The 18820-nt window shown below is 38.8% G+C and overlaps 2 protein-coding genes and 1 pseudogene across 5 annotated transcripts; all 3 read left to right on the top strand.

The window, feature by feature from the left end:
• The first annotated feature begins 2437 nt into the window (after window positions 1-2437).
• Window positions 2438-6315, top strand: LOC113674144 (uncharacterized). Of its 2 annotated transcripts, none has more exons than XM_027190621.2 (3): window positions 2438-2481; window positions 3900-4577; window positions 5023-6315. In XM_027190621.2, the coding sequence occupies exons 2-3, from the start codon at window positions 3929-3931 to the stop codon at window positions 5571-5573; spliced, it is 1200 nt and encodes a 399-aa protein (XP_027046422.2). In that variant the 5' UTR covers window positions 2438-2481; window positions 3900-3928; the 3' UTR covers window positions 5574-6315. The 2 variants fall into 2 exon arrangements, with proteins under 2 accessions (XP_027046422.2, XP_027046428.2); XM_027190627.2 differs by having other exon boundaries at window positions 3666-4577.
• A 1754-nt stretch (window positions 6316-8069) lies between these two features.
• On the top strand, window positions 8070-10253 carry LOC113673985 (uncharacterized; annotated as a pseudogene).
• A 1120-nt stretch (window positions 10254-11373) lies between these two features.
• On the top strand, window positions 11374-15352 carry LOC113674080 (uncharacterized). 3 transcript variants are annotated; one of them, XM_089210995.1, is made up of 4 exons: window positions 11374-11513; window positions 13154-13727; window positions 14395-14451; window positions 14831-15352. In XM_089210995.1, exons 2-4 carry the CDS (start codon window positions 13166-13168, stop codon window positions 14893-14895), a joined length of 684 nt encoding a protein of 227 aa, XP_089067121.1. In that variant the 5' UTR covers window positions 11374-11513; window positions 13154-13165; the 3' UTR covers window positions 14896-15352. The 3 variants fall into 3 exon arrangements, with proteins under 3 accessions (XP_089067121.1, XP_089067123.1, XP_089067120.1); XM_089210997.1 differs by having other exon boundaries at window positions 11440-11554; XM_089210994.1 differs by lacking the exon at window positions 11374-11513 and adding an exon at window positions 11658-11809.
• The last annotated feature ends 3468 nt before the right edge of the window (window positions 15353-18820 follow it).

Raw genomic sequence — 18820 nt, 5'->3', positions numbered from 1 at the left:
TACCAAGTAATTTGGAAAAGTTCCTTGGAAATCGTATGACGTTCGTCACTGCACGTCAAAAGTGACCATTCATATTGCTTCTACGCCATGTTAAGTTGTTTCATCCCACTGTCTGCATGTGTCACTGATATCTGTCAGGCGTGGTTTGAAGGCGCTGGCAACGAGTTTAACAATGAAGTAATACCCCTGAAATTGATGACTCAATATGATGACACGGTGTCATAAAGCGCCTTGCCACTGACACCCTCTTGTTTGCACTCGGCTATATCTAATAACATTGACATCATATGAACTTCAAAGTCTACGGGAGGTCAAGTAGATCGTATTAGAAAGACATCTAGACAGGTGCTTTCAACGACGGATGACCAAAAAAAATTTTTCCGTTAACTTCTTTTTTCACAGTTTATTTAGGTTAAACCGAATAAGTCATTAGCGCAATAAAAACTCATACAAACGTACTTTTTACAATGAAACCTAAAGTAACATTCATTATACAATGCACTCGAATAAAACTTTGCTCTCTGTCTGAGGACATACACTCTCGACCCTTCTTGAATCTATATACCTTATGACTGAGTATCTTGAGTGAATTTGATTCGCAGACACTTTCGAAATAATTCCACCAACTTAACTTAATCAAATTGCACTCTGAAATATCATGATATTTCCTAAAACCCCCAAAAATCTTGTTTCAATTTCGATAGTTTGCTGGTGTCTGATTAAAATTAAAAAAACAAACAAAAAGATGATATAAATTGAAATATATTACGAAAAGAACGAAAAACACGGAGCTAAAATCTAAATATTTCCGTGATAATTTTAGTTTTTTAGGATGACAATTTGAATAGCATTATTGTAATTTACACTTTAAATGGAACTGAACTTCCCCAAGCCAATCAGTCTGTTACGAGCGGGTAAGTAGATCGTCTACACCTGTTTTCATGTGAGACGTCATGCAGAGTCACTGAAAAATTCATTTTCTGACCATTTAAATAACACAGTGGAAGAAATAATAAGAGCTTTATTTAAATAAATCAGAAAAAAATCAGGGAACGTACAGCGTCTACAAATCTACTACTGGACCCCACCTCTTCATACCAATCGACATAGACCATGCAATATCAAGTATCTGTTTAATGCTGTTTGAACGCAACTGGGCAACCAAAACTGACCCTTGATTTTTACGACCATGACCGTGACTCGTTGCCATGTCCGTGACTCGTTATTTTTTGGAAGTGAGCGCGAGGTGATACGGGGGCCGCCTTCCCGTCGTCCCCTTTGTTGCGTCGTTGCTTGCCACACTCTGACTTGTCTCCAAACCTCTCGGCTATTTCAAGTTCGGTGGATGTAACGAAAAAAGTGTAATTCCAGCACTCGAAGAACTCTTAAAAGAAAGACTGCGGAAAACTATTGATACAAAATTATTTGTTTCTAAAGCAATTTTTGAGCCGGTATCAAGTGATGCACCTACGATTTCCTTCATGAAGATTTCTGGCTAGCAATATATTCGAGGCAATCCTGCATTGTGTTTTCGACCTTGGTAAAAAAACATATTTAAATTGGCTCTGAACTAAGTGGATATAACCGTGACTTTCTTAAAAACTTTGTGAAAAGATGAATCCTGAATCTCTGAGTCGATATCGTTTTAGAATTTTTTTTCTGTACTAGAGTCATGGGAGAGGACTAATGACCAGGATTACAACCAAAAAAGCGTTAAAGCCACGATTCATTACAGAATTGGCGTTTAAATCTCTCAAAATTATCCCGAGCCGCCGGTGACGACTTAAAAAAACCTCAGCAACACGCACGCGCATATGGGTGCCAATTACTATGCAAGTCAACACGACGGTAAGGAACGTGCCACAAGTCAACCACGTGAGTTATAATTAGCTCGACATGTAACGGAATACAGACTCGTGATTAATTCGAACAATCCTTTTACTGTCTGAAGTTTTTAGATGTCGCTTTTTTAGACTTATGGCAGAGTAAGGAGCGGTGATGCGAAGACAAATACATATTTTTGCACTCGGAAAAGGCTTGAAAGCCCTCACGGTTGGGTAGCCCCCACAAAGATTATGTTAATTCATAATCAAAAGTCACCGGTCGTCAACTTTAACACAAAGACCGGGACAAATTTCGATAAACTTTAAATAAATGTCCGACAAACGAAGCTGAGGAATTAGGAATTTTTTTTTTACTAAGAGTCCAGCCATGTCACATGTTTTTCAAATTGTGACTGGAATCATAACAGGAAAGATAGCGAGCGTGCGGGACATCAGTTTTTGTGACGAAACAACTGACCTGAAATTGACCTTCTGACCATGAAACGTTTAAGTTGTCATGTATGAACTGAGGTGTAAATCAATAAACAGAGGGCTAGCCGGGCTATAACTTCAGAACAAGAGAGAGAACCATAGAAGAAGTGACGAAGGCATTTTGTTTCGTACAGAGGACAGTAAAAGAAGCAAGCTTATTACTCCGGTAAGTGAACGTTTTCGGTATACAGACGACTCATGTTTACTTTCGCAGCTCAAATTTTTAGTCAGTGCTGACGAAACCCCTTTTTCTATCTCCCTGGCGACGTTTTCGGACCATGGAACGCAAGCCTGATTTAATCATGGGTATCTGATATAAAATGAATCGTTTCAGCCGGATTTCGAATCCGAAAGTTAACAAAGAAAAGTTTAGTGAAATTTTGCCCTGATATTTCATATTTTTGGAAAATAACCTAGTTAATACCAATATTTAGAGTGACATAACAAGGTTACATTTCTTAAACTGTATTCAAAGTTATGCGAGCGACAGAGATCAGTGCCCCTTTACAATTTTGTGGACAAAGTTTCTTTTGATCAAATGACTTAAATGATCACAGGCAAAAACATTTACTGATAAATCTAATCTCAAAAAGGTGGTCTTTTCGGAGAGAGATATATGCAAAATTCGTAAAGAACTTAAAGCTGTCAAAAACTGTGCATCGAGTGAAGCTAGTTTCCCCTTTTTAGACGAGCCTTTTCCCTCCTACAGTAATTAAAGTTCAAGTCCTTCTGTTGACAATTCCACTACATAATCCTTTTAACTCGTAACGAGATGAATAACTCATCAGTTGGAGGGCGTTCTCTTGATATAACTCCGAATATTGTTTTACTGTTTACAAGCGATCGAGCGAGTCCTAAGTAGGAATTATTCTTGCCCCTCACAGAGACATATAGTTTTCATGATAACTGTTACGCAGTTCGTTACGAACATAAATTCAGGGTAAACATATTAAAGATTTATTCAATGTTATACATCGGGTTACATACTCTGTAACTTCTGCTCTCGTAAATTTAGTTAGAGAATCCCTGTTTCATTTTTCATTTGCTGCTGTTGTTGTTGTTGTTGTATCAATTCGGAATAATATTACCATCAAAAGCTGCGCTTGACATGACTCCGTTAACTTTATTTCTTACCATTCGTTCAAATCAAAGTGGAATGTACCTTCATCTCAGAGTTGTAAAGAAAAGAGGAAGAAGGCGAAGGTTTTTTTTTTTTTTATCAGTAGAAGCCTTAACCGATACGTTAGCAGCATGCGTGCAATAATCTGTTATTCCTAAGGACACTTCATCTCAGTTCCTTTTTTATTTATGTTGAAATGACCGACCAAACTACTTGAAATATTTTTGCAGGTTTGCATGTGGTTCAGAGTCCAACTTAAGAGAAACAGCATCATGATCCAAAAAAAAAAAAAAAAAAAAAACCAGTGAGTTCCTATTCCAGGTTTTTTAGACAGGCACAGGCGAGCATCTGTGACGCAAGATACTACCTTTACTTTTCCCACCAATTGCCCGTGGCAATTTCAAATACTATCTGCGTGCAAAAACAGCGAGAACCACAAATAAAACTTTAACTTTCCTTCATAGGTAGAGATTTTTAAAATCGCCTATCCAAAATGACCGACTTGGAGTCAGACTCAGTCTCTACCAGCCGAACTGGATGTTTCGGCCAGATTAAAGACAAAATCACGAGAGCACTCTCGGCAGCTGGTGATCGCGCAACCATCCCTGGAATTATAACCAACAACAAGATCACTCTAAAGAACATGGTCATTTCCTTAGCAGTACTGGGGCTCGAAGTTCTGCTTCACTCCGAGGTCTTTGACTGCCCCGTAAAGAATCATAAAATCTATGCCCTCTCCTGGTTGTGTGCCCCACCAGCTATCATTTTCTTTGTCAACCTGCTTATCATTGGAGACATCTGGAAACTTTCCGATCATTGTCTGGTACGCGACTATTCTCAATTTGGCTACTTCTGTGGCCACACTATTCCCAGCATTGTCAAAGCGATGGCAGGAGCGTCTGTATGGTTGATCTTGGCATTTTATAGAAAGGATTATTACGTGTGCGCCCAGGTAGGACCAGATATCCGCGAGAGAAACGAAACTGATCCAGATAAGCTCAAAGAATACGATATGACCGTAGAAACGGCTGGGGCCGAATCTCAAATTTTCGCCTGGGCAGTTTTCGTGGTCATGGTTTTCTCTGCTTCTGTAGTGGTCATTAGCAAGAATTGTTGTCTTAAGGACCAAGACATCCTAGACGGTAACGCAATTTCCATTTTCATTCTTAATTTACAAAAAGTGTTGTACAATAGCAATACTAAAAGCCCGCTTTTAGAACCGCGCAATCTGACTGACGACGAGGTACTTGTAGTACTCGATTACGCATCATTGCTGAAAATTATGTAACACAGCCATAACTGAATCTTTCTTGTATTGTGCTCTTATGGTGTCGAGGGGATCTGGCGAAGGATTACGTTGGAAGCATGCATTTTTGATCAAACTCGTTTGTTTTAAATAAAATGGCGTGGCGTTCCGTAGACACGTTTTAGCTAATCTTAAAAACTTGAGGACGGTCTCTCTCTAATTTTCGTAATATACCAAAGTGTTTTCTGTGGCTTGTCTGTGTTTTTAATATACAGTGTCTGCCGTAACTGCAGCGTCTACTCAAGTCACCTGAGTTTACGCTTACTTATATCTTTTCTTAGACATACGCATATTTGAGGAACGGGAGGCGAAGTGGGCCAAGAGGACCTTTACTAAGCTCGCTAAGGGTTTGCGTGATAAAGAAATAACAAATGAAAACGAAACTGCCAACCAGGAAAAGGAGGAAGGAAAAGAGGTAAAGATAATACTCTATCGCGGTGGAATTCCGGAAACATTGGGCGAAAAAAAGGTGATTGAAATGTTTAAAGGTTGGGAGGAAAAAAATCCAAATTGGCATTACCGTGATGCTTACGACCAATTCGAAAAGCTCTATCCTAGAGCTGCTAATGGCAAGCCTAGAAGTAGATGGAGCACAACACATCTATCCCAGCAATTTGCGAAAAATGCGCGCCCAGTGAACACTAATGAAGACACAAAGCTGCCATTCGAGCAAACAAGCATAGGTACCACAACTTTGGAAGACACCAGGCCGCCAGTCGACCAAACAAGTGGAGGTAGCACAAGTTTGGAAATGCAGAAGATAACATCTACACGCAATGATGATATCACACAGGAACCCGCCGAAACAGCCAGACTTATCGAAAGCACTTAATCTAAGCTAATTCAAAGAGGTTTTATGTTATAAATAATGATCTTTTAACATAGCTTCGTAAACCACCATACAAACGCATATAACTAATTGCAAAGTAACGAAGTCAGTTCATGTTCCAGATATGATTACCATTGGTGAAACGTAGGTCTTTTATAAACAGCATAAGTCAGCCGGTTTAGATTGGTCACAGAAAATAAACTCTCACGCGTTTGCAAACAAACCTAGACAACAATGAAACTCAAACTATCTTGAGAATATTTGCTCACGAAAAAGAGAAAGAATGACTTACAATTTTTTAAATTTTTAAATTTTTAAATTTTTAATTTTTTCAAATGTTTTAAGCTAGAGGACCTAAGCCCATTGGTTATTGTTTTCACTGGATGTACGATATTAAACAGTTTTTGTATTTTTGAGGTTTTCCTAATGGGAGAGTTAAAAGGCACTCCTTTAACACACTTACCTTGTACGGGTTTTAAGACTTAAGGTCAGGCAAGGAACAATGATCAGATGACAAAAAAAAAAAAAAGAAAAGAAAAAACGATCGTTACAAGAGCAGTGTTAAATGCGTTAGCCTCACGTAGATTTTATGTTAATTCATAAACACGCAAAAGTCATAGAACGACCCAGAACCATTATCATACAAATATGAACTGGTTCATTATATATAGGTGTTGACTTTCTGTTCAACAAACGAAGTTGAAGAATTGGGAACTTTTCTTTCATTAAAATCACAGTCAATTAAGAGTTGCCACACTTTTTTCAAACCGAGAATCAGAACAGAAAATATAGCGAACGTGCGAAACCTCAGCTCTCGTGACAAAACAAATGACCTGACCTTGGCCTTCCCACAGGATGAGACATTTCAGTTGTCATTTGTATGCTACGCATGTAAGGACCAACATTAATCGAGCTCATCGAGTCGTAACCTTAGAATTAAAAAAATTGGTCTTCTACAGAAGAAAGTCATAGCTGTGAAGCTTTACAACCGGTACTGAAAGTGATCAGTACACACACGTGACTGCTTTCACGACAGAAAGAGCTCAAAGAACGATTTTAATGTGCATTGCTGAGATTCGATTTATATCTCTGACCGACGACATTTTCGATCGTTGAGCGAAAGCCTGATTTAAATTTCATGGTTAACTAACATAAATCAAAACATTTTATCCAGCTTTCGAAACCTGAAAACTTACGACGTGACTTTTGGTGGATTATTTTGAACGATATTACACGACATTCAGGCAAACATAAATATCATTTCATTGATTGCAGATGATACTTGTGATGCTCAGAATTTTAATCGGGCGAAGGACAGGGACCCTTTAGTGTCTTAGAATACAGATCAAATTATTTCCGCAGAGAATATTTTCTGGGCGAAATTCACATCATCCATCCTCGCTATCATTCTGAGCTTTATGACAAATAGTTCATGATTGGTTACATGAAAATAATTTGAAAATGTGCCTGTAGCTATGAGACTCCGCTCGAGTCACGTTTGAATAATGATACAAATTTCAGCCGAGCAAGTCTTTTGTAGAACCTAGTTTTATTGATTGAATGTAAATGATCTTTACAAAATAAAAGAAGCTTCGGTTTTGATCGGGCAGTTTCCACCGCACGGAAGCGATTAATAATATTTCCGTTTATACTAATCATGCCTCAAGCATAAAAAACCACTGCTTTAACTTAATAACGCTTTCATTCCACTCAAGTTATATCTTACAAATTTGTTACTGAGTTTCAGGTGAGTATGTTCCTTTGTTTCTGAAGCACTCACAGGCTTCGTATGAGGTCATCTTTGAAACTAAACTTATTATCAAATGCTTCCATAATTTTGGTGTGGAAAGAATTATCTCTAACCCGTTTGTTGCTTTCGTACGAGCGGAATGCCTCCACTCAAAGCCAGAGGTGCTTCGAAAATCTCAGTCAAATTTTAGCGAGAAAACTCGTATACAAGGAAACTCGAGAAAATAAAAGTACCCTGGATATGCATATGATAATTGTGACGAAATAAGTTCTTTCTCAACAGCGTTAAACGATATGTCTTCACTTATTTGACACCGGAAGGATGGGTTCAAATCTACCACTGTTTGTTTGGGATTCTTTTGGGATCAATTTAAAGTTGGTCTCTTTTAAAAGGATAACGCTACTACGATTTTTCCGTTTTTAATTTTTCATTATTTCGTCTCTTTTGTTTCTTTTGGCGTTTTTCAGGGGAGAGGAGACAAGCATAAGTCAAGCGTACCGCTCGACCCCGTTTGTCTTGCGCTTGCCTCCGCTCGCCTCGCGTTCGCCTTTGCTCGCTGCGCGTTCGTTATCGCTCACATCCGCTCGCCTCGCATTCGCCTCCACTCGCCCCTCGATCGCCTTCGTTCGCCTCACACTCACCTCCGCTCGCCATACAAAAGCAAAACAACAAATATAAAAATGAATAACGCCGTAGGAAGCATTTACTTCAATTTCCATCATAATTGCAGTTTCCATGGTCAATCTAAAATGTCCGCTGCGGGGGCAGAGTCTGATAATGAGCCACACGTGATCGAACCGGCCCCGGATTCTGGGGGTCAAGATTCTGGGACCCAAGATTCAGGGACCCAAGGTCCTGGAGCTCAGGGTTCCCGCCGTGCATCTAAATATTTCAAAGTTATTAAAGACAGTTAGGCGATAAAGAAACAACCATTCCAGGCATAATCACTAACAACAAGACCACTTTGACCAACCTGGTAATTTCACTTGTACTGCTTGGGCTTCAATTTCTACTGCATGCCAAAGTTTTTGACTGCCCCCTAGAGAATCATCAGATATATGTCCGCTTCTGGTTGTACGGTCCAGCCACCATTATTTTCTTCCTCAACTTGTTAATCATCGGAGACATCTGGGAACTTTCTGACAGGTGTCTTGTGGCGGATTATTATCATTTCAGCTACTTCTGCGGGCGCACCTTCCCCAGCACAGTGAAGGCGCTAGTGGGGGCGTCTGTATAGTTGTGCGTGGCGTTCTTGCGAAAAGATTACTACGTTTGCGGCGAGGTAGGACCGGATATCCGCAAGAGAAACGTAACTGATCCAGACGAGCTCAAAAAGTACGACTTGGAAGTTGAGACCGCTGGGGCCCGATCCAAATTTTCGCCTGGGTAGTTTTCCTGGTCATGGTTTTCCTCGCTACTGTGGTGATTATCAATTGGAATTGCATGCTCAAAGACCAAGATATCCTAGACGGTAACGCAAAATATTTGTTGTGTATTATTAACCCGTACTTATCAGTCTAACAATAATTGAAGCAGTGCCAATAAGTTTAGCCGAAACTCTGAGCAAGAGAAGACGTTTGTTGACCGAAGACAAGAAGCGTATATAAAACGAACGAGCAGGCAAAAAAAGGGGAACAAAGGTGCCGCGCTAATTATGCGCCAACCGTGTGACAATGAGGCTAACTAAACAACAGCGTGCATACGAGGCAGAAAAATGAAGCAGACTAAACGAAAGCGTGCACAATGCGTCAGGCCATGCGAGCTAATGGCGGGAACTAAACAACAATGCGAAATATGGCGCGGGCTGATTTCTACAAGAGTCATGGTGCATATCACTGAAACGGGCACTATGATTTGCGACGAGGTACCTGTACTATTCGACAAAACTGCATGAGTATATATGTGAGATTACGAAAAGTATGGAATGTATTAAACTGAGAAATTTTCTTTTTCATTTCGATATACTTCTTTAGAGTAATGCGTAAGTCAGACCATGTGATGAACTTGATCACATACAATGATCGATAACCATAATCACGTGACGGTGGTCAAGGGTGTGCTAACCAATAGAACACAACTGAGGTAATTATCCAAATAGGAACAAACATTACAGTTTATCTGCATTTTTTCGTTTTTTGCTGATATCTTAAGTTTGAGGACCGTCTCTTAAAGACTTTTCAGATATACCTTGGCTTCTGTTTTGTTTTTGTTTTTATTTGTTGTTGTTGTTGTGGATATCTTTTTATTGTAAGTGTCAGCGGTTGATATACATTCTACCGAAACTATTGGTATCTTTCTAAGTAATCTAAACATGCGTTTATGATTATTATTTTCTAGACATATGCATCTTTGAAGAACGAGAGGCGAAATGGGCCAAGAAAATTTTTATTAAGTTCACTTAGGGTTTTCGCCCTGAAAAAGATCCCAAGGAAAAGAGCACGAAAGACGACAAAAGCAAAAGAAACGACGACGACCAAGAGGTCAGCGATGCTAATGACAAGAGCGAAGAGGATGAACAGGAAGAAACTGTTGACCAGGAAAAAGACAAAGAGAAAGAGGTGAAGCTTACATTCTATGACAACGGAATTCCGGAGAAATGTGCCGAAAAAATGGTCGCTGAGATGTTCAAAGACTGGATGGAACAAAAACCAAACTGGCATTACCGTGATGCTTACGACAATTTCGTTAAGCTCTATCCCAGGGCTGCCACTGGCAATCCTGGAAAAAGGTGGAGTACGAAACTAAGCTTTACCGGGGATTTACCGGGGACCACACCGTCACTTATTATCAATAAATTGATTTAGAACCACGGGTCCCCTCAGGTTGAATCGACCAATAGGCTATTGTTTCAATCGGCCGATCGAATTCGTCACCGGAAGTGTTTACAAATTCAAAGTAATTTTTAAGTATATGTGCTTGGATTCTGCATTGGATTTGCGGCCGCCCGGTCATTTTGCGCTGGGATTTTTCGCTTCTCGGATCGGGCGTTCGGAAATGGAGAGTTCAGCCTTGGGCTTTGGGCTTGAGGCCTGTTTTTTCATTTTCTTTTTTTTCTTTTTACCAAATACTTTCTTCCGCTTTTGATTTTTTTTTTCGTGAGAAAAGAGCGTCCACGTGTGAATTTTGTAAAGTGCGCGATGTAAACAAAATATGGAAATAACATGCATAAAAACGAGCCCCAAGATGAGCGGTTGCCGCGAGATTCTCCCAGGTCCGAGATTATGACACTTCCCCGATTTATTAACTTTTATTTGAAAATACGTTTTCCTAAATAACTCGGATGCTTTGAAAGATTTCAGAAAAAATTTTTATGGAAACGTTAGGATGAGTGTTTGAATTCGTTTAGTCAAATAACAGAAAAATCGATTTTTTTCGGCCTTTGAAGGTGAGAAGTAACCTTAACCTTTTTGAAATTATCCTGCGATGAGATCTAAATTCGAACTCGCAGCGAGCACTTTGAACAATAACTCCTTAAGAAGGTTTATACAATATTTGTACTATATTGCAATCACTTAAAAAGATAGAATGAAAACACAAAGAAATTAAATTCTGTTTGTAAAATTCATAATTTCTTTAGCAATTGGGTTTCTGAGGAAACGAACTTACATCAAAATATGTGAACATTTAATCAACTAAAATGTTTACTCTACCATTTTCTTTGAGCTGAAATGTTTTATTTTAAGTTGACTCTGAAGTTATCATATAACGAATGATGATCATTGCTGTACGCTGAGGCATTAGACGGGTTCTGGATAAAACTCACTGCAAACTGACACCTGTTTTTATTCAATTTATTCTCATCGTTTTAAGTTTTTTTCTAATTCCTTAATTGTGCAAAGGAAAATTGGTATATGTGTGCTAATCACCAAAGATGCATGTTAAGTTTATTTCCGCTGTTGTACGGAAAAATCAATTCTTGCACTTTTCGATTGTAACAATTACGAATTGTCCCTTTTGAAAAATTTTTTTTCACACTTGGTAAAAAATCAACGCCGAGTTCTAACAATAGTAGTTGATAATAAATGCACCAATAGCGGTTAGGATATGGCGCCATCCTATTGGCTGAAAAGCAAATAATCTTGGCTTTCAGTAATTGTTCAGATAATCAGCACAGCCGTCTTCAGTTAAACAGCGACACCACGACACAAGTCTGAGAAGTCTGAGTGCTTTTACATCAGTCAAGATCCTGATAAGTACGTTTTGTCTATCTGCTGTAACACCCTTACTCTCTTGGGTCAGTGCTCAATTTAGGCCCAGTTCAGACGCCGTACTTCAGCCGAGCCGAATCAAATTCAACGAATAGTCCATTTTACAGTTGCGTGCTCGATTGCCTAGCCCTTGAACAGGAGTGAGGCTAAGTTTGACCTTGTTATGATACAAACGTTGCTGCTTTTCATACGTAAATGACTTTGTTATCATGCTAACGAGATACTGGTCTCTATCACAACATGGTCACCTTCAGCCTCACTCCAAATCAAAGGCTTGGCAAGTAAGTACCCAACTGTAAAATGGCCTACTAAGTTCATGTGAGGTACGGCGTCTGAGTCAATTCGGAACGGCTGATTTCATCTAGATCGGCTCAGTCAATTAATCCCGCATGGCTCAGCCGGGAAGAACGGCTGTAGGCCGGCTTTGATTCAGACACCGTACTTCAACTGAGCCAAACCAAATGCATAAATTATTTTAATGTATTTTTCATGCTGGTTTTACTCGAGAGCATGCGCAAAGTAATGTTTTGCAGGAGAATAATGGCGGCTTGGCGGGCCAAACTAAACGATGGTGACATATGATGTTTTTTCTGTTGTATTGACGCGTCGCTACCACTCGGTGATGCATGACCAGAAGGAGACTGAGTGCACATACGGTTATCATTTGTCTTCTTCTGGCTGCAAAATAGGCTAAGACGGTTTGCATTCTTTTTCTTCTTCTTCTTCTTTTTGCACTGTTTTCTAGCATTTTGAGCAGAAGAAAGGCTCTTGCTCGCAGATTGCTGCCGAAATCCATGGCGTCTGCCATGTTTACAACAGTATGTTAACCAATGACTGAATATTAATTTTCTTCGATTAATTAATTTCGGCCGTATAAAGTTGGGCGTTCGAATGAATTCAGCCAAGATGAACTAATTTGGGTTGGCCTATCATTGAATTCCATTCGTCGCGGCCGAAGTACGGCGTCTAAACCGGGCCTTAGGCCGTTTATTTTGATTTATGATTTTACAAATACGTAAAAGTTGTACATACTCTTCAAACAAAACAGCTATTCAACTTTCCTTCAAGTACAGTGAAACCTTCTTTGAAAAAAAAAGCGCTCTTTTTATTACATTGCAAGGAAAGAAGAGCTGAATACAGTCAAACCTGTATAAAGCGGCACCGTTATAAGCGGTCACCCTGTATTGAGCGGTCGGTTGTCAAAGTCCTGAAATTGTTTCCCTTTAATCACTAATTTTCACCTCTATTAAGCGGTCGCAGTTACCCTTAACTGACTGCCAACGGCCTGTTTGTACTGTCTTCCATCTGCATCGAACGCTCACTTAGATCAGAACCACTCAAATAAAACAAAGAATTTTTTCATAATACCCCTATTCTGTGCAATCTGTATTAAGCGATCCTGTAGTAGTAAAAGTAACTTGAAGTCACGAGAGTCTTCAGAAACCGCAAAGAGGAAAACAGATAAATACAAAGATTTAGGAAATAAAACGAAAGGGATACTGTAGTTAAGTGCTTCATTTATTGATTTTAAGACCTCTCGACTTGAAGTCCACGCGGTTTGGTAATATTACACTTTTGGTGCATTAGAAAGACATGAATTAACACTTGATGCGTGTTCTTTTCAGTATCTTTCAGTCATGGTAGTTGGGGTGGAGGTGCTCAAAGGCATACAATTCTTACGCAAAAATGTAAAAACCCTGTTGAACCTTGGACTCTCTGGAAGCGTTGTGGCAATAAACGCAAAAATCAAATCGGACCTTTTCGACTGCCCTGTGGAAAATCATCAACTGTACGGGTACGTGTACCTTATTGCACCCTGTATCATACTTTATTTCGTTAATCTGTTGGTGGTGGCGAATAAGCTGAATCCTCATGGCTTCCTGCAAACTATAAAAGAAAAGCTGCAAAAGGAAACGAAATTCACCGTATTCCGCGATGTGATCTTACCCAGCGTTTCAAGGGCGTTCGCAGCACCTCTGGCATGGCTGATAATATCATTTGCCCAAGGGGACTACTATATCTGCGCTACAATCGGGCCTGGTCCTGAGAAGCGATACAATTTGAATGAAGATGAAAAACAAGATTTGGTCGTAAGGATCGCCGAATGCAAAAGCACATCACAGATCGTCGCGTGGTTTCTGCTCGGCGTGGCGGTTTTGTGGATCTTCAAAGTAAAAGCTCTGAAGGCCGAGGATGAAGGTGAATTGACTCAAATGAAGAGTTTCCTTCTTTTGTTTTAACTTCTTATCATGATTACGTAACTAATTTAAATCACCTCTTAAAACCTCTAAAAAAAATTGTTTCTGTTCAGCCTCTCTTTTCCCAATCATCAGCACTGAAGACCTCATAGTCACAGAAATAATTAATAGTGACAAGTTACAGTAAAATAATGATGATAATAATAACAACAACAACAACAACAATAATAATAATAATAAAGATTATGAAGATGAAATTCAATTTTAGACCTCAATTTCCATTTAAAATCACAGAACAGAATCAACTATTTACACAGAATGAAACGGCGAAAAAAAGCGAAAAGATGGTGTCTGCGCAGCTGTGACAGTTGGAATTCTTTAGGGAGCTTTATGAATTAGGTTTCAACAAGTCTTATTTCTACAATCGTCCAAAGCTACGTGCGACAGCAAGGTCCAGTTATTTAGACAGTTTAGCCGTTTTTTTTTTAAACAGAACCGCCCTCTAAACTATCTTGAATTTAGCTGAATTTTTAATTTAGTGAAAACAACTTTCTTATTTGGAGAATACGATACGCCCACAGCTTGCGTGAAACCGAGGTTTGGATTGGACCTCGAGTAAATAACCGGCCCCAAGTGTTCTCATCCTTGTATTTTCTCTCCTTTGCCAGATGAGGACGTGGACATCAAAGAGGACGTAGAAGATCAAGAACCATTATTAAGAGATGGTAAATAATTTCAAGGTGGCGTTAATTTTTACGAGACCTAGAAGAAGAGACTGAGATGTCAATTATGGTTAAAACCGGCAAACTTACCAATGAAAGAATTATTTGAAAAATTAGTTTTTTACTAAGCAAGGTGATAGGGTAAAAATTCACTTTTAAAAGCAGAAATCCAAACAACCACTAACAGTAACAAAAGTACTTCACTATTTCTTTTTTGGCCTTTTTACCACCTGCACCTAATTACGTAACTAATTACGTAATTAATCTAAATCACCTCTTAAAACCTCTCAAAAAAATTGTTTCTGTTCAGCCTCTCTCTCAGATCTCGTGTAAATAACTGGCCCCAAGTGTTCATATCCTTGTATTTTCTCTCCTTTGCCAGATGAAGACGTGGACATCAAAGAGGACGTAGAAGATCAAGAACCATTATTAAGAGATGGTAAATAATTTCAAGGTGGCGTTAATTTTTACGAGACCTGGAAGAAGAGACTAAGATGTCAGTTATAGTTAGAACCAGCAAACATTACCAAAGCAATACTTAAAAAACAATTTTTTACTAAGCAAGGTGATAGGGTAACAATTCACTTTCATACGCAGAAATCCAAACAACTACTAACAGTAACAAAAGTACTTCATTATTTCTTTTCGGCCGTTTTACCACCTGCACCTCCAAAGAAACTTGATATCGACTTCATGCCTTTTTTGTCCACCATGGATAGTGACTTTTGAGCTGCTGTTAACTGCGTGGCAGTCTGCAGTTAACAATAAGAGTAATAATAATAATTATAACATTGATAATAATCACAGTCATAACAATGATGATGATGATGATGATGACGATGATAAAAATAATAGTAGATAAGTTAATAATAACTTATCAATACAATTTCAAAAATCTCCAAAATTTTGACTTGTCTTTATTATACCAGTGCACCATACTGGAAACATTACATACGTGATTTTCAATAACATTACATGGGCAGTGGAAATCTTCACAAAAATAGCAAGATCCCATGATCCATAATTTCATGTGACCAGCTAAAGCAATTCCCTTAATTTTTGTTGGATGAGAAGTGAAAAGAATTCTGCATTTGACATCTCCATTCCCCCCACAAAGTGCTTGAAAACTTGTTCCTTTACCAAAAAAAAAAGGAATTGATATTGGATGCTTAATAAGCCATTCAAAACTCAAGATATACTCCATTTTAACTTACTGCTTGTTAGTGCAAATGATTAAATATGAAGATTATGAAACACAATCATTATCAAAGAAAAAGGCATCTGCCTTCTGTGTTGCACCCTCCTAAAGCAAACAGTTTGCATTCGAATCAAAACATTCACTTCTGTCTCATTGACTCAAAGGTATTACTCTGAGAACAAAGGGGGCAAGTTTCTATGGAAACTGTGGTGCTGCATCAGTGGAGAGTATAACAAGGCAATATACTATTGTCAACAAAGTCGATAACGAAAATTAGCCACTGTAAAGAGTTTTAAAGCTTTGAAACACAGCTTTGAAACTCTTACCGTGGCCAATTTGTTATTCTGATATGATATACTCTGAGAACACTTCTTTCTCCCTTAAACTTCCAGATCAAATTTGTAATTCTCTTCGCGGTTAAATATACAATTCTTAAAATGTTAGTTCAGAGACTTTAGTACTGGATCAACTCATTATCCCCAAATTGATGTTTTTCTTCATTCTCATCACTTATCTGGTTGATATTGTATTAATATTGTAAGGAGAAATTCTGTCTTGGTCACTCATGGGAGTTAAAGGGTTAAGTGGGAGACGCGGTGGCCTGGTATACTAGGGGAAAAATACGACGAAATACTGGGGGGGGGGGGGGGATAACCATGCAATGGACTAGCGCCCAATCCACGGAGGGAGAAGTGATACTCCTTGTTGCTTCATGCTAAGGAAACTGAGATAAGCGCTGGCTTGGTGGACCACTTGACTACAGAGTTTTTGACACATCAAAGATTCCGACATTCAGACTAACATTGCAAGTACATGGAACAAGACCTCTTGTTTCGGATGACAGACATTTTGACATATCAAGTGGTAGAAACGGGTACTGTGATTTTCCACGAGGCACCTGTACTATTCGATAAAACTGCTTGAGGATAAAAGTATGGAACGTAAAAACTGAGACATCATTTCTTTATTTGCTGGTGTTGGGAAGATCGGACATGGGGTCGTGCGGCACGAAAAAATCAACCTCGATAGGGCATTGGTGATCAGGCCCCGGCTGTTCAAGGGTTGGATAACGCTATCCACTGGATAAATCGCTATCCGTTGGTTAGCGCAGTACATTTTCTTAACAGTTATTCGCTGGATAATGATTTATCCGTCGGATAGCGTTATTCACTCTTTGAACAACTGGGTCCAGAATATTTGTTTCTTCTTAAATGGTTTACGTTTATGTTGTTATGTTGTTTTATGTATTAGGGTTCGATATACTACTCTCGAGTAATGCGTGAATCAGACCATGTGCTCTACACAACTGCTTTAGAATACGATGAACTTGATCACATTCAATGATAGATAACCATAATCCCTCGACTGCGGCCAAGTGGTCAGCGATGCTAATCAGGAAGAAACTGTTGACCAGGAAAAAGACAAAGAGAAAGAGGTGAAGATTACACTCTATGACAACGGAATTCCGGAGAAATGTGCCGGGTCACTGAGATGTTCAAAGACTGAATGGAACAAAAACCAACCTGGCTTTACCGTGATGCTTACGACAATCCTGGAAAGGATGGAGCACGACATATTTATCCACGCTTTCGTTTGTCATTATTCCTGGAATGTTTAGGCGAAATTTGACGAAAATCGGTCAAATCTATTTATCCTATAAATTCTTTCAAAGGGGTTGTAATCCTTCCAAAATCAAATGTGAGATTTTAGCTCACAGAGGTTCGCAAACAACTCGCGTCACGCCAGGAGCCTCCTTAAACCGCAAACCAATGGGACAACGGGACCTGCTGGCGTCAATGACGATAGATCAAGATTTCCCGGGAAAAGTAACCCATTGCAGACACTTCTTTTTTTTAAACTCGATCGCTCAGTGGAGCGTTGAGGAGGACGACACAAAAATGAGCCAAGTTGCCAAAGGCAAAGGAAAACCGTGGCAAAAATGGAAAAACCGGAAAATGTGCTGAGGAGCAAGACAGCGAATTGACAGACAGCTTTCAGAATTACGATTCGAAGCGATTGTTAATGTTTTTGTATCAAGGCCAATACTTGCATAAGGAAAAGGAAACCTCGTTTTTAACATTATGTACCATGGCAAAGACTGGTTTGACGACGACTTCTTTGTTCGAAATCTGGACGTCAACGTGGAGCTACGTCAGTACCAATCGCTATCACAAGGCAATTTTTTTCTTTTCTTGACAGAATGGTACTCTTTCTTTCTTCTTTGGGCCTGTTTTTTTTCCCTTTTCTTTTACCAAAGACTTTTGATTTTTCCATGAGCAAAGTTTTTTCCTTGAGAAAAGAGCTTCCAAGTGCGCGATGTAAACAAAATATGGAAATAACATGAAAAACGAGCCCCAAGATGAGCGATTGCTGCGAGATTCTCCCAGGTTCGAGATTATGACACTTCCCTGATTTATTAACTTTTATTTGAAAGTACGTTTTCTAAGTAGCTCGGGTGCTTTTAAAGATTTAAGAACTTTTTTTCATGGAAACATTAGGTTGAGTGATTGAATTCAGTTTAGTGAAATAAAAGAAAAGTCGATTTTTTCGGCCTCTGAAGGTGGGAAGTGACCTTAACCTTTTTGAAATTATTCTGTAATGAAATATAAATTCGAACTCGCAGCGAGCACTTTGGACAATAACTCCATGAGAAGGTTTATAATGCTTGTATAATATTGCAATCACATGTCATGAGAAAAGGAAGGAAAACACAAAGCAATTAAATTCTGTTTGTAAAATTCATAATTGTCTTTGGCGATTGCGTTTCTGAGGAAACGAAACGAAAAGCAAAGAATGTGAACGCTTAATTAACTAAAATGTTTGGTTTACCGTTTTCTTTGCGCTGAAATATTGATTTTTTTTAAGTTGACTCAGAAGTTATCATGTAATGAATGATGATTATTACTGTACGCTGAGGCATTAGACAGGTTCCAAATAAAAATCACTACAAACTGACAGTTGGTTTTACTCAATTTTTTTCTTATCATTTTAAATTTTTTCTAATCCTTAAATTGTGCAAAGGAAAATCGGTATCTGTCTGCTAATCACCAAAGATGCATGCTAAGTTTACTTCCGCTGTTGTAGGGAAAAATCAATTCTTGCACTTTTCGGTTCTAAAAATTTTAATAATTACGAATTGTCCCTTTTAAACGATTTTTATTTCACACTTGGTAA

The sequence above is a fragment of the Pocillopora damicornis genome, chromosome 6 (genome assembly GCF_964200805.1).
Source record: "Pocillopora damicornis chromosome 6, jaPocDami1.2, whole genome shotgun sequence".
In the NCBI taxonomy this organism is placed as follows: domain Eukaryota; kingdom Metazoa; phylum Cnidaria; class Anthozoa; order Scleractinia; family Pocilloporidae; genus Pocillopora; species Pocillopora damicornis.
Note: the sequence above shows the minus strand (reverse complement) of the source record. Positions and strands in the feature narration are given on the sequence as shown.

Coding starts and splice junctions, on each gene's coding strand:
- LOC113674080 (XM_089210994.1), top strand. CDS start 11,738: ATGCTAACGAGATACTGGTCTCTATCACAACATGGTCACCTTCAGCCT. Junction 13,728..14,394: donor TCTGAAGGCCGAGGATGAAG/GTGAATTGACTC, acceptor CTCCTTTGCCAG/ATGAGGACGTGGACATCAAA. Junction 14,452..14,830: donor AGAACCATTATTAAGAGATG/GTAAATAATTTC, acceptor CTCCTTTGCCAG/ATGAAGACGTGGACATCAAA.
- LOC113674144 (XM_027190621.2), top strand. CDS start 3,929: ATGACCGACTTGGAGTCAGACTCAGTCTCTACCAGCCGAACTGGATGT. Junction 4,578..5,022: donor GGACCAAGACATCCTAGACG/GTAACGCAATTT, acceptor ATCTTTTCTTAG/ACATACGCATATTTGAGGAA.